The following is a 15,179-nucleotide window of genomic DNA, read 5'->3' as shown; positions in this document are numbered from 1 at the left end:
TTGACAGGATTTATTTACAGGTACTCAAGTCAACTACATAAATTAACGAAGAAATAGTACCATCTTCTTTTACAAAACTAAACCATAAAAGTTAATTTCTTCAACAATTGTTGATACAAATTACAAATACATATTATGCAGTAAAGCTAAATATGCTTCAATTATTTAAAGTACGAAAATATGGATATTATTATGTACTAACCTATAACATGGCAGCTTCGAAAAACATTTTAGGAAAATTTAAGGAATAAAGATATTTGTAAAAATGAGTTCAATAGATGATGATAAATGAGCAATTACTGATTATTTCATGTGAAGATAATGAATAGTACCAAAATGATGAGAATCAGACATATCAATACAAAAGTGAAGTTATTATCTTACTTTGAAATATCAACTTTGAAATATCAACAATCAGACATGAAAACCAGACTATATGACAGTTTGCTTTATCTCTTTCATATATGGACTTATGGATGACATACACATATGTATCAAAAAGTGTTTCTTATGACAATAAATTTGCTATTTGAAAAATAAAAAATGATGTTGAGCACGAATGTTGCTGTCACAATCTAGCTTGTAGCTACCACTCATTTGTCTCACTGTCTTGCTTTAGTCATTTCCACATATTTTGCATACCTTTTATCTCCTTGCATTTATCAGTACAGATAAGAGTGTGGCGATATGAATCTTTGCAGCATTGTTTCTCCCCCTTATATTAAGTGACATTGAATAACACTGAAAAGCGTCTCCTGCTCTACCTTCTTGTTCCATGCATTTTCCGAGAATATTTAGAGCTGTTTCCCGATGTCCAAGGTTTGGTTCCTCTTTTATGGTTCTGATAAGTTTGAAGAGAGCAGCTTGTTTCTGGTCATGTCTTCCAAGATGGCTGTAAACTTTGTATTGTAGAAAGTAGAGGTAAGGGAGGGAATCCACCACAGCACAATCCATCCATTTGTTGTCTTCTTCTGTACGAAACATTCTGTCCTCTTGTGTAGATCTAAACATTTCATATCTGAGTTCATTTGGTACACAGTGAATTTCACATTGCAGAAATATAACACATGATGCTGTTGTATACTGTAAGATTTCTTCATTATGAATGTCACATAATTTAAAGAATCCTTGTCTTGGTGTTTTTTTCTCAAAATCATGACAACTACAGACAGGCTCAACAATTTGTAGATCATATCTTCTTTCAATCTCACTGAGTACTGAGTCAGCTTTTTGTATTTCTTGAACACAGTATAAGATTGAAGCTAGTTTCAGTTTACTTGATGCAACATCTGTATTCAGACCAAGTGAGATGAGTTTGAGGGCATCTGCTGATACAGTGTTGTAATGATAGATGTTTAGTGAAGCCAGGACAGATCCAAGTGTTGTACAATAAATTGGAGCTATGAGATTACTGGCTGTCTTATCCAATCCTTCATATTGACCGTTGATTGTCTTCGATACATAGTTCTTTAATATTTCTACAGCTTCATTAGGACTACTGTCCTTAAGATGATAATTAATTTCTTTCAGTGTCATATATATATGTTTAGCTAGATTAAATAATAGTGTTCCTGAAATAATGTCACTTGTCTTGATTGTACATAAGTTATTAAACTTAAGATGAAGCCTGGAACCAAGATCATCACATTTAATCCCAAGTAGTGCCACTCCTTCACTGTTGATGATATTGCTTAATATTTCCAGGATATATGGTTTGACTGCAGGTGAAATTTTCCCCCTCATTAAATTGTTCCCAGGTATGATAAAATGTGGACAATTTTCATTAATGATATTGTTGTACAGGAGATATAAACACAGTGATAGACAAGAAAGTAAGTTATTTTCTCTCCAGATGTTAGAATGTGTATTGGAAATACAATGGAAGAGTACAGTTTTACACATAAAACTTGAAATAACATCTTTAAACAATGGATTTATAAATGTTTTTAAAATAATTTTCATCAAGACATAACAGCGAATCTGTGTAATATTCAGGTTGAACATTAAACACCTTTCTGCTAAAGATGTTGATATTCTCCATTCAAGTTGCTCATGTTCACTGCCACTACATCCAACACCAACAACAAAGCATCCAGTTCTGCTGCAATATTGTTTCATTTCAGCAGATGGCCATTGACCTTCACCTTGCTGATCCAACCATTGTCTAGCTTGTTGTGGCCATGTTGTACAATGTAGAGCTAACACAAAATCATTATCAAAGTAGCCTGGATGTCTTTGTAGTACACCTGCTGGCCCATGTATTTCACGTTTTATATTTAACAAAGTTACATGTACTATATAATTCTTTAAAAATAATTTTCCTGTTCTGTCTTTGAATAAGAATTGATCAGATTCACCATCAAAAGGAAGAGGAGCATCAGGTCTCAGCACTTGAAGTAAACAATATCCAGGAGATACAGAATTATCTTGAATCATCAATAGATTATATAAACCAGGTATCCAGTCACTCCAGTCTTGTATCATAGGGAGTGCTTTATTGCAATATAGTTGATCTAGGTCTGATTGCATTCCTTTTGTAGTTGTACCTTCTGATTGACTCCCAAAAAAGTATGTTAAACAATTTCCATCACGTAGTTGGTAAGTTATATTTGTTATTGATTCTATCAGAAGCCATGATCTTCTCGTTTTCATCACTATTCTCTCATCAACACCTATATCAGCCAGAACCTCTGATAGCTTCATTGACACAGTCTGGTTGTAATCTGGTACTTGATACATTCTGAAAATATTATATTGATGTCATTAATGTTTTAAAATATTATTAAGTTTCTGACATATGTAATTTCTTTACTTCTTTGCTGAATTTCTATTTAAGATCACCACAATCAGACTTTTTTATTGTTAAATCGATTGCTGAACGCAACACTGGTCTAACTTGATTATTACAAAATTTCAAGGAGGCTATAAAAATTTAATTAATTCTATAAATTGAAAATTTTTGTTACTATTTTTTGATTTTTATATCCATATAAGTTAAAATTTTAGTTAAAAGGAGTTTCATAAATTAATATTGTTAAATAAAAAAGATATTTGAAAAGATATGAGTTAGATCAGTTTTCCATTTATAAATCACCAAATTTCAATGATAAATTTTCAGCAAAACTGGTCTAACTTGACATAGCCCTATGTTGCATTTACAAAATGAGTTCAATAAGGCCAAAAGAATAATAAATAAGTGCTATGTTTGAAAAAATAGGATGATATAATAGAAAAAAGCTGTAACTATAACCATATTTTAGTATTATTTTAAAAGAAAACAACTTTCTATGGAAACCGACATGTTAATTTATACAAAATTGACATCTTTTGCAAAACATTACTAGAAATCAGACAATCTTAAAAGTCAGTTGTTTTATCACATAAAAAATATTTTAGAAAAAAATCTAATTATAAAGTTTCAGTTTCGGAATGAATGTTTTGTAGACAAGATAAGATTTTTACATTAATCATAATTCAATGTAACATTAAAATTGAAGCACATACTCATAACTGAAAAATAGAAGCATGTATATAAAACTTGTAATTCTAAAAACACAGGCAATATTATTCAAAATGAAACTAATTTTTGCCTATTCGATCTTCATTTATATTTTCAAGTTTATTTATGTCGTCAGAATTTCAAGAAAAATGTTAACTTTAGGAACATTTTGCATAAACTAAAGTTATCGGCATGGCATTTGTATCTATAGTTTTGTCCACCTTCCTTTCTCATTATCTGTTATATTCAATTTTTTGTCAGATTTTTAAACATAATTTTTTCCCATATTCCTATTACAGTAATTCATTGCATTTCTCTTTTATCCATCATCATTCTTACTTTTTTATCTAATATTTTCCCCATTTAATAACTTTTTTCTATATTACATAAACATATTTTTCCCCATTTAATAACTATTTTCTATATTACATAAACTATCATTTTAACCATTCTCCACTTGCCAGCACTGACGATCACCAGCATAATGATATCAAAAACCCTAATTTCACCTTCAAAATGATTGACAGCATTTTTTATTACATAATCACCATCCTCAGCTCTTATATAAACAGCATTGTCTCCACTAGCCCTTATTAACCAAACATTACTATTCTGAATACTCATCTCACCCCCACTATCTTCCTCACCATCATATAAGCAGCATTGCCACCAAATTAGACCTCATTACATCAGTATTGTCATCAATCACACTTTTATCATCAGCATTGTCATCCTCAGCATATTCCCCTCTAACTATAATTATATCACCAATATTGTCCCCACTACCCTTATAATACCAACATTGCCCTCACTATTAACTATAATATCACCAGTAATGTCCCCACTAACCCTTATAATACCAGCATTGCCCCAACTAACTATAATAATCACAGAATTGTCCCCTCTAATCTTTATAATACCAGCATTGTCCCAACTAACTATAATATCACCAGCATTGTCCCCACTAGTTATAATATTACTAGAATTGTCCCCACTAACTATATTATCATCAGCATTGTCCCATCATCAATATGATCCCAACTAACCCTCATATCACCAGCATTGTCCCCATTTACTATGATATCACCAGCATTGTCCCCATTTACTATGATATCACCAGCATTGTCCCCATTTACTATGATATCACCAGCATTGTCTCCATTTACTATGATATCACCAGCATTGTCCAAACTAACCCTCATATCTCCAGCATTGTCCCAACTAGCCCTCATATCACCAGCAGTATCCCCATTTACTATGATATCTCCATCATTGTCCCCATTAACTATGATATCACCAGCATTGTCCCCATTTACTATGATATCACCAGCATTGTCCCAACTAGCCCTCATATCATCAGTATTATCCCCATTTACTATGATATCATCAGCATTGTCCCCATTTACTATGATATCACCAGCATTGTTCCAACTAGCCCTCATATCGGTATTATCCCCATTTACTATGATATCATCAGCACTGTCCCCATTTACTATGATATCACCAGCACTGTCCCCATTTACTATGATATCACCAGCATTGTCCAAACTAACTCTCATATCTCCAGCATTGTCCCCATTTACTATGATATCACCAGCATTGTCACCATTTACTATGATATCACCAACATTGTCACCATTTACTATGATATCACCAGCATTGTCCAAACTAACTCTCATATCTCCAGCATTGTCCCCATTTACTATGATATCACCAGCATTGTCCCAACTAACCCTCATATCATCAGCATTGTCCCCATTAACTATGATATCACCAGCATTGTCCCAACTAACCCTCATATCATCAGCATTGTCCCCATTTACTATGATATCAGCATTGTCCCAACTAACCCTCATATCATCAGCATTGTCCCCATTTACTATGATATCACCAGCATTGTCCCAACTAACCCTCATATCATCAGCATTGTCCCCAATTGCTATGATATCACCAGCATTGTCCCAACTAACCCTCATATCACCAGCATTGTCCCCATTTTACTATCATATCACCAGGATTGTCCCAACTAGCCCTCATATCACCAGCATTATCCCCTTTATCAGCATTGGCCCCACTAAATATAATATATCACCAGCATTATCCTCACTTTTTTCTTAAACATTTCTTTTCTTGTTGGGTTTTATGTTGCACTTACACAGTAGAGGTCATATGGCAAAACTCCAGCTTTCCAGTGGAGGAAGACCTCAAGTACTCAAGTTCTGCTGCTTTCATGTTTGTTAACGTCCGAGGTTGGCCTATAAGGAATTTACACCGGGCTGCCAGTACAGACTGGAAATATCTTAACTTGAGGGTAATTTTTATGGTGGTAAAGAGACTGCAGAGTTTCCGCTACACAGTTACCCAAGACTAGATATTCCCTGTCTTGACAACAGCTTGTGTTTGATTTTTTTCTCGCATATTACATATTAGTGATATTTCGTAAAGAAAATGATGATTACTAATACTTTCATTTAGCACTTTTCCCTTATAGTAGCATATGACGTAGAAAAGCAATTCATTCATAAAAAGGCGCTTGGGAATGACTTCTTTAATAAGCATTTGACTTGTTTTACATGGGGATGTAAGAACATGTTTTACTAGCACCGGAATTAACAGATTAGATAATCCTATCTGATACATAGGACCTCAATTGTGTTGGTGCTGTAAAACCAACCAACCAAAAGTTTTATTTAAATGATTACAAGCCTTGTACATACAGATACTTAAAGAAACTTCACTGAGGTCCAAAAGCGTAAAAACTTAAGATTTGAATTTCTGAAATGAATCAACTCGGGCCACATAAACAAAAATACACAAGAGATATAAAGAAATTATTCTTAACATGAAATTGAAAATTTTATCATGGTTCTATTAGTATCTAAATTTGAGTTTAAAGCTGTACTCATATGCTTTTCAATATTCGGGTCATTTTTTATAGTTCACATAACTGCTCTGGAAAAAACTTAATAAATAATAATCTGAAAGTTTTAACACCACAAGTTTATTTGTCCAGACCGTCATCAAATTGTACATAAATCTCGAAAATATATTTCAAGTCCCATGATGCCAAAATTGGAGTCCCTTTAAGAATTAGGAGTAAATTGTATTAAATAATAATAAAATCTTAAAAAAATTAATAGATCACTATGATTAAAAACAACAACAAAAAACAACACAAATTGTCTTGTAAATAATTTTCATCAACAGTGAATTATATGATTTGAATATTATAATGAATCTTTTTGAAAGGTTAATTTACTATTATTTTTTATTTCAATCTTATAATTATGACTATGTAGAGATAATATAGCAATTTTAAACTTATTAAACACAAAATAGAATTAATTAAGAGCCTTGGATTTTACAATTCTGCAATTTGGGCAAAAAAAATGGGTAAAATGTAGAAATAAGTATTTATGAATATGCCAGACCTAACTTAATATCTGCAAATATAACAATACTAATTTTTATTGTATTGAAATTAAACAGCAACACTCTGCTAACTAGAGTTAGTACAGTGTTATCATCCAATAAGTAAATTTTGATAAATGCAACACAGTTCTAACTTGAGTTAGCTCTCTGTTGCATTTAAGTTATAATCACATTTGAGATAGAGCAAAATGCCAAGTGGTAAATAAAACCCATAAAATTTCACAAATATTTTTAATATTTTATTTACTGATGTATTTCATGCAATTAGACTAAAAAATGCAAAAAAGTCATTTTTGAAAAAAAATCAAGTTAGACCAGTGTTGCGTTCAGCCATCGAAATGGATAAATTTTCCTTCATAGAATTTTTTGATAAAAATATTTATCTATTACGTTTTGTTGTTTTATAAGCAGTGTATAATAATATGTTTAACAAAATTGTTTTTTTTAACATGATTTTTGTTGATCAAGTGATTGTAGAACAGTGTTATCTTCTTATAATTAAAAGAGAAAGTAAAATTATTTCAGAAAACCAAAGATCCTATAGATATAAACATTTGAAAAAATTCTCAAAATTTTGTTTCGCTTTAAAATAGTGACCTCATGATCTTTAATCTTCTGCAGATATAAACAAAAAAAGTAAAACTTTGTAAACCTTTTAATGAATACAGACTTAATACTCCTGACTTAAGTGTTGATTAAAATTGATTTTAAAACGAAGTCAAAATGTTTTTTTTTTATTTGTATTTTTAATTACATTGATTTTAACACCTCCCTTTGATGATGAAAACTGATTGACACAAGATATTTATACAAGATAATTTGTATTATTCTTCACAATTAAATTATGATCTGCCTTTTTTAAATTAACCCAAACCCTTTTAATTTTCTTTAGCTGTAAAACTGGGAAAAGATTAGGGTATACATACCTAAAAATATTTTGGGCTTTTCATTTCTGGGGTTAAAAAAAAATTATTCAACACCCTTTCAGATTCATGTTTTTGTATGTTAATACAAAAGTGTAAAATATTTTTAAGAAAAAATTCAAATTTGAAAAACATTTTCTTTTTAAAGGGGAAATTTATTTATTCATACTAAAACTTTACAAACTTAAAAATTTAATAAATAAAAAAAACAATAAAAAACAACAATTTTAAAACAAGGTGACACCCTGTTTAAAATATTGAAACAACACCCTTATTTTTTCCCAAAAAAAAAGAAGTGTATTTTAAGGGTTTTAATTAAAGGAAAAAATTTCCCGTTTTTTTATATTCCCTTTTAAAACTTTTAATCTGATTAATCCCCTCCCACAACTTTAACACAGCTGAATTTTTTTAAAATAACTTGCCAAAATTGATCACCATAATGAGATGATGTGCAGAGCGCAAAAATTGGGTTGCTACCCCAAGGTCAAAGTCACACTTAAAGGTCAAATGTTAAAAAATCTTCATTTCATAATAAAAAGTCTACATTTTGTGTCCGTTCCATAACTTTTTAACCGCTGTAAATATTTTTTGAGTGCTGATTATTATCCTTCCGTTGGTATTGTTCCTTGTAGATGCAGTTCAAGTATGGTCACAAATTCAAAATTGAGCATAGCATATAATCTTTAATCAAATACAAAACTTTTACCTCTTTTTGAAATAAATTTTAATGAAACTTGTCAGTAGTATACAATAATCATTAAATTATTACCTGTTTGTTTATATCTGCAGAAGATTAAAGACATGAAGTCATTAGATTTTCAATATTTAAAAACAAAACAAAACACTTCAGGAATTTCCCAGTTGCTAACAACAATTAGAGTATTAGGTTTCTCTGGATTTATTTTTAACTTCCTCTTATGAAGATAACTCTATTGTGCAGTTAGTTTATTTCTGACATTTTTATCTCCCTTTGATAAGTTTGTTAATTTTTACACTTTGAACTTTGTCTGGGACATAACTCTTTAACTATAAGAGGTCTCAACATGAAACTTTGTAGGTAGATTATAAGATCTCATTGATTAGGTTAGCTCTACCAGCTATATCATACCCCGGATCATTCTCGGTTTGTGCGGGCAGAGCTACGGTGCTTCCCCTGTGTTACCCGGTTGTTCCCAGCAGAGCTAAGGATGAAGCCGGCAATTAGCTATACTTCCCAGATCATCCTGAAAAACCCCGGTGATATTAAATATTTTATTCCATCCGGGGTCGAAAGTGGGATGTGCCCAAATCATCCCGGACGTTGCTGACAGAGTTGCGGATGTACTCTGGTTGTTCCCGGTCGTACCCCGGTCGTTCCCTGATCACCCCGGACGTCTACCGGGGCTCTGCCAGGATGTAAGTGAGACTGTAGGGCAATAGTAAAATATCTACCAGTGATGTAATTTTAGCTTTGGCCCAGTGGTTGAAGAATTATTTATAGGTTGTTAAATTAATTGTCTTCTTGTTGTGTTATTGCAAGTGAAAAATTGACCACACATGACTAGCTTAATACACATATAAAGACTAGCTTAATATTCATATAAAGGCTGTCAAAGAGAAATCATTAATCATTCATTATTGTTCAATCTTTTAATCAGATATTAATTAAAATAATATAAAAAATGATAACCAAAATATGTGTTAAATTATTAACTGCATAAAATCTTACCAACCAAACAAACATTAACATAATCATCCTAACTGATCAAATGGCACACCATTTCAGCTAAATAGTGATTGCAATGTAAGAAAAGTGACCAGTGGTCATGTGGTAAAATAAATACAAGTATTGTTGTAGTTATGTTCAATAGTCTAATTTTTTTTATATATTGAATGATTTGAAAAAGTTTAATGCTGAGGTTATGATTAAAATCACTGAAGAAATGCAATCTGTTTATCTTAAAGGTATTGGAACCAGGATATCACATAGCAAGAAGAGGACCGGATCATGGAGGTTCTAGCTTCACTCACTGTCGGCACTCGACCCAGATTGGACGGCGATATGTTAACCTACGTCAGACATTAGAGGAACGAGCTCGCGTGGAACTCATGAGAGACTGTTTGTATCGGCTAAAATTATCAATCACATTTGTGCGTGATTTACAGCAATAAGTTATGGAGGAGCATAAAATTTTATATAAAATTACGCATGATTGTGTCGATGAATTTCCCGTTAGTAAAATTTTCTGCCTTAATGCTTTATGTGAAGATTTACGAACTTTAATAGGTCATTGGAAATGTATAAAACAAAAACTGCACACAAATCGGTGGCTGCAACCGGTTCTCGGTTCATTACATTTTCAGCTCGACCGTATAAAATTATCATTGATACATTTACAAAACAAAGCTATATGGTGGCTCGAAAAGTTTGTTCAGATAGGTTTACAAGTTTTTGCTCACGGAAATGTGGACGCCTTAACGCATGAAATGATATGGAATATAACACGTGGTCTTGAAGATCTGAACCGAATTATAAATGGATTACAACATGACAATCATTCATCTACCTCTAAAATAGGCCTAAAATCTTTTTGTACTCAACATATAAGTGCTTTAAGTCCAGATTCTACAAACTCTGTAGCGAATATCGGAGAACACGTTAAAGCTATTCCGTTTTCGAGGGTGCTAAGTATAATTGCCAATGAGAGGTCAAGATATGCAGCTCTGGAAACACACCGATTTTTTACGACAAATCACGAATTTGTGAAACTTCTTTATTCAGGAAAATTACCAAACTTTGTATGGACAGAGGAATCTAGTCACGTTAATGAACGAGCTGATAAAGACACCTCAGATTATCATACTGCCACCGGTAGCATGACATCTCTTAGTGCAGCTATACTAAAGGTCGGCAGTTTACGCGCACCTGATTTGTCCGACTCAGAATCTCCTTTAGTGGAACTAGCTCGACGAGAACACTCCTTTGCTGAAAACTTTCTTCTAATTGTGTGCAATTCGACGAACCTTTTGCGGAGAAATGACCATCAGAAATCGAGGCGAGCTGTCAAGTACAGTCAGAGCATGATGAATTCGGGTAAACCTCCGCGTGGTGATACACCAGTGCTTTCTAGAAGTGATTCTTTGAGGAAATCAGTCTCCTGGGGTGATTCTGCGGACAGCTCAATAAAGTCGCAGCTGACGTCAAGGTGAGAAAATTTGTCAAGTTTTGTCGTTATTGCTTGTAAATCTAATTTATTAATCCAGCCAAGGTACATATATGCCTGCAGCACTTTGTGACTGGACATAAAGCTTTGCTCTTGTCTGTCTGTCCTGCTTTCACACTGACTGTCCTGTTGTCCGTTAGTAGACTGGTTTGTGTAGCCAAGCTTGAGTCATAAAACTTTCTTAAAAGATTTGTCAACATGTGAACTTGAGGCTATAATTATGCAAACTAATTTGAGATCATCATCTGAACTTTTCCCTTGATTATAAGTAACAGCATTTTAAGACTTATGTCATGTGTCATGTGTAACCCCAAAATTATAACTACTAGAGCCATGAAACTTTTTTTTTGAAAAATTGTCAGCATGACTTTGAACTTGAGCACCTTGGAATTCAAAGTTTTGGAAGATTAGCAAAGTTATTACTTCAGATTAATATATATAAAGCATTTTGAAGTCCTCTCTTGGTGGGGAGAGTGGGACCTGTAGAATCATTCCTTAGACTGTCACTGACAATAAAGCTTATAATCATCAGACTTACTGAAGCCATTTTGTACAAAATTGACTCGTCCATCTTTGAATTTAGAAACGATAGACTAAATCCAGAATTCAGAATATTCGGGTTTGCCGAGCTTATCTGTAGGTACAAACAAACTTTTACTTTTACAGCTTCGGAACAGGTTGACCAATCTATTGTGACAGGTAGTGCACGGTGGAGCAATTATATATATAAATGGTAAAGTTTGTACCTGCTGAATATCTGTATAGTTCCGGATAACATCATTCTATTCTTTGAGATTTTATCAAATTGTTTGTCTGACTTTGAATTAAACAAGTTTTAGAGTTTGCTACTTTAAGGGACCTATATAGTTCGGATTGCAAAAACTTTACCTTGCCACTGCAAGCAATCTATAGTTCTGAGTGCTGACTTTGAGCAGTCTACTGTTTAGAGCCTAAGAATCCTAGTCAGACTTCACAAGCAGATCTACATGTATTAAGGTATGAGCCCTCTAATGTGCACTATAAGGAACCATAAAATTGACAACATATACCTTAAAGGACACCTGTATGCAAAATTTAAACAAAGTTTACCGTATGGTTTACACGTTCTGGAGATTTTTTTCATAGAAGCACAGTTGTGGTTTTAAGTTCATAGCATTATTGAACAGTGCTGCTCATCTATTCTTGATGATATTTGTGTCCATGCAGTCAAGTTTCTTGTACATTGTAACCTGAGTATCTAATGACACAGGCATGACATGGCTATATTATTTACTGTCAGAATGACTGATGTGTGCTGCTATTTTAATCCATGCACATGACAAGAGGTTCTATTTCCAATCAAACAGGCTTAATAATGGTGATAGTATTTTGTGCATAAATACTTCTGTGTTGGTAGAATAATGCTGGTAGAAATACTACATATTGTCACTTTAGTGCAGTAATTAGTTTAATTCTTCATATAATTTAACATATAATTTAATAGGAATTAACCTGTTACTGCACAAAGATGACGATATTTTTTGGGTTTTTCAACTTATTTGAGAACAAGTTAGTTAGCTTTGGGCTTTTGGTTATATACACACATATAGGGAAGAATGGGCTTGCCTAACTGTGTTGCCTTTTTAAATAAAGTCTTTATTATTATTATTATATTATTATTATTATTATTAAGAGCACACAAGGTTTTATTAGGAAAAAAATGAAAGGAGTCGGTGTTGGAAAAAAGACATTTTTAAAAAATCTCACAGTATATGTAATTTTCATCATACATATAATTATGTCTTATCAGAATTAATATTTCATCTTTCATACTTTTAAAATGAATCTGAGTCTGCTCAATGTGAAAATCTTTCCATTCAAGTTGTGAAATTAGTATAAGGGAAATTGGGAAAAACAAAACCCAGAACTATTGTCAAATTATGAATATTTATAGTATTTGGGAATTTTAGACCCTATTTTCGAAAAAAATATCAGTATAGACATTTTCTGCCATAGTGAAGGAATCTCTTTAAGGGACATGTTTAAAAAAGGGAAACACATGTACACAACACTGTTAAGTGTTTATTTATTTCTAGGTACATGGATTCATATTGGAACCATTTTGGAACCAGTTTATACATGATGTTTTATGAACCATGTTGGGTACGGCAGAAGTCGCTGTATTTCTCCGAGATTGGTAGTGTTTTAATGCTCAATACCACAGTGATAGCCCTTGTCAAACATATGATTCAACATGTCTGCCTCAAAGGTATGGTATAGGTTTTTATTTATCAAAACATTTAATAGATGTAACAGGATGGTAGATGTTTATTCACCAAAGCTCACAGTGAAATAGTCAAGGAAATTTTTTTTATATTGAACGATTTTTTTCTCATTTCTTTAGATTGCACATAGCTTTTAATATGCGAATTGTAATTAAGACATCATGCTTTGCATTAGGTACAATTTATAGTGTATCAATTTCAAATATTTTTGTTTCTTAAAAATGAATATTTTTTTATTGTTAGTATAGATTATTAGTTTTCTTTAGTGTAAACAATGCCATTTAAAGATATACTATGCTCATCTTCTGGTAAAATACTTTTATATCAGAAATTTAATGAAATCTAGAAAATTCTTACTGAGTGAGAAAGTACAAAACTATGTTTTGAAAGCTGCTTTCCCTATTACTGATCAAGATTATTTTGTTCTTTCTTAAAAAAAACTGCCAGTTCTTTTAATGACACTTTGTATTCATACTGTGTTAAAATGTAGTTCACATTATCTTCTCTCTGTGTACTCTAAAAGTGTTTATTTTACTTTTAAAGAGAGACTGTATACCAGTTATCAGTATTTTTAAATATCAAATTTTAGCATAGTATATCTTGAGAAATAAAAGAAATATCTTGTTAATGTTAAAATAAACATTTTATTTTTAACAAATTGTCACACAGATAAATAGAGATTTATTATAACACTGAATTAACCTTATAGACTTATATTCTAATGCTATGCAGAAAATTTCCCATAGAAATATGATAATGATTAACCAACCTTTACAATATCCTGAAATAAAACATATATAGCTGTTATAATTTACTCCCAAGCTGTTACAATTTACTCATTATTTTTGTATGTTTGATTAGCAAAAGATCATGGCATTACATTGAGTGAACAGTGATGTCTTATTTACATCATAAAATAAAACATAGCTGTTACAATTTACTCCCAAGTAAATTTACTCATTAATTTCTGTATGCATGATTGGTAAAAGATCATGACATCACATAGACTGAACAGTGATGTCTGATTGGCATTATCATAATTGAACAAGGAATCTTATCCATTTTACTCCCATGTTATCACCTTTAGAATATCTATGGTAAGATATTGTTTCTAGAATCAAAGTGATGGATGACTACCGGTATTACCTGATCTGTTTTATCAGTAATTATGATAATGGCCTAGTCAGTCAGATGAGAAAAATGTATATTTTTGTTTTATATAAAGGTGGATTCATTTTCTGATCATATAAACTCAATTCATCTTTTACATATCATTGATAAATATATCTATTTTTTCTGTTAATTTTAAGATCAAGTTATATCAGTGTTGTAAGGAATCTTTGAGACGTATTATAAATCACTATTGTAGTTAGTTAGATGTTTATATTTCGGTACTTATAGTGACCTTTTAGCTAGTATTATTATGTAGTATTACACGGCACGGAACTGAGGCACGTCCTTTCTAGCAATCATGTTTATATGGTTAGAGACTTTCTAGGAATTTCTTCAGCAACATTTTGTTAATACATATAATAGATATAATTTTTTAAAGAAACTACATACTTTTTTCCATATTCATTTTGTACATTTACTTTACATTTATTTAGAAGTTATAGGTACTTGTACATATGCATTATTATCAATTATTGCTATTGTGCAATATGTTTGAAAAATCAACCTGGCTTAACCAAGGTTTTATGACAATTTTCTTGAAAAAGTCAACTTGTAAGTTTATACTTATGTCAATTCCTCAAAACTTGACTTGTGTATTGTGAAGTAAAATAAATTTATACATTAATTTTATAAAAGGTGAGACATTTATATCAACAATTTTTATAAAAAAAATATATTCTTTGTT

The 15,179-nt window shown here is 31.8% G+C and overlaps 2 protein-coding genes across 3 annotated transcripts in view; one reads left to right on the top strand and one right to left on the bottom strand.

Moving 5' to 3' along the window:
- LOC132733899 (uncharacterized) overlaps positions 1–15,179 on the top strand; it is a 39,112-nt gene that overhangs the window by 10,614 nt on the left and 13,319 nt on the right. The window contains exons 2-3 of the mRNA XM_060720627.1: positions 9,799–11,039; positions 13,133–13,305. Of these exons, the coding sequence (XP_060576610.1) occupies positions 10,009–11,039; positions 13,133–13,305 (1,204 nt within the window). The 5' untranslated portion in view covers positions 9,799–10,008. The remainder of the gene's footprint in view (positions 1–9,798; positions 11,040–13,132; positions 13,306–15,179) is intronic.
- LOC132733873 (uncharacterized) lies at positions 402–8,763 on the bottom strand. Of its 2 annotated transcripts, none has more exons than XM_060720598.1 (2): positions 8,624–8,763; positions 402–2,740 (listed from the first exon to the last, which is right to left on the bottom strand). In XM_060720598.1, exon 2 carries the CDS (start codon positions 2,737–2,739, stop codon positions 646–648), a length of 2,094 nt encoding a protein of 697 aa, XP_060576581.1. In that variant the 5' UTR covers position 2,740; positions 8,624–8,763; the 3' UTR covers positions 402–645. The 2 variants fall into 2 exon arrangements, with proteins under 2 accessions (XP_060576581.1, XP_060576582.1); XM_060720599.1 differs by lacking the exon at positions 8,624–8,763 and adding an exon at positions 7,484–7,546.

The sequence above is a fragment of the Ruditapes philippinarum genome, unplaced genomic scaffold (genome assembly GCF_026571515.1).
Source record: "Ruditapes philippinarum isolate M1 unplaced genomic scaffold, ASM2657151v2 ctg105_1_1_1_1, whole genome shotgun sequence".
NCBI classification, from domain to species: domain Eukaryota; kingdom Metazoa; phylum Mollusca; class Bivalvia; order Venerida; family Veneridae; genus Ruditapes; species Ruditapes philippinarum.
Note: the sequence above shows the minus strand (reverse complement) of the source record. Positions and strands in the feature narration are given on the sequence as shown.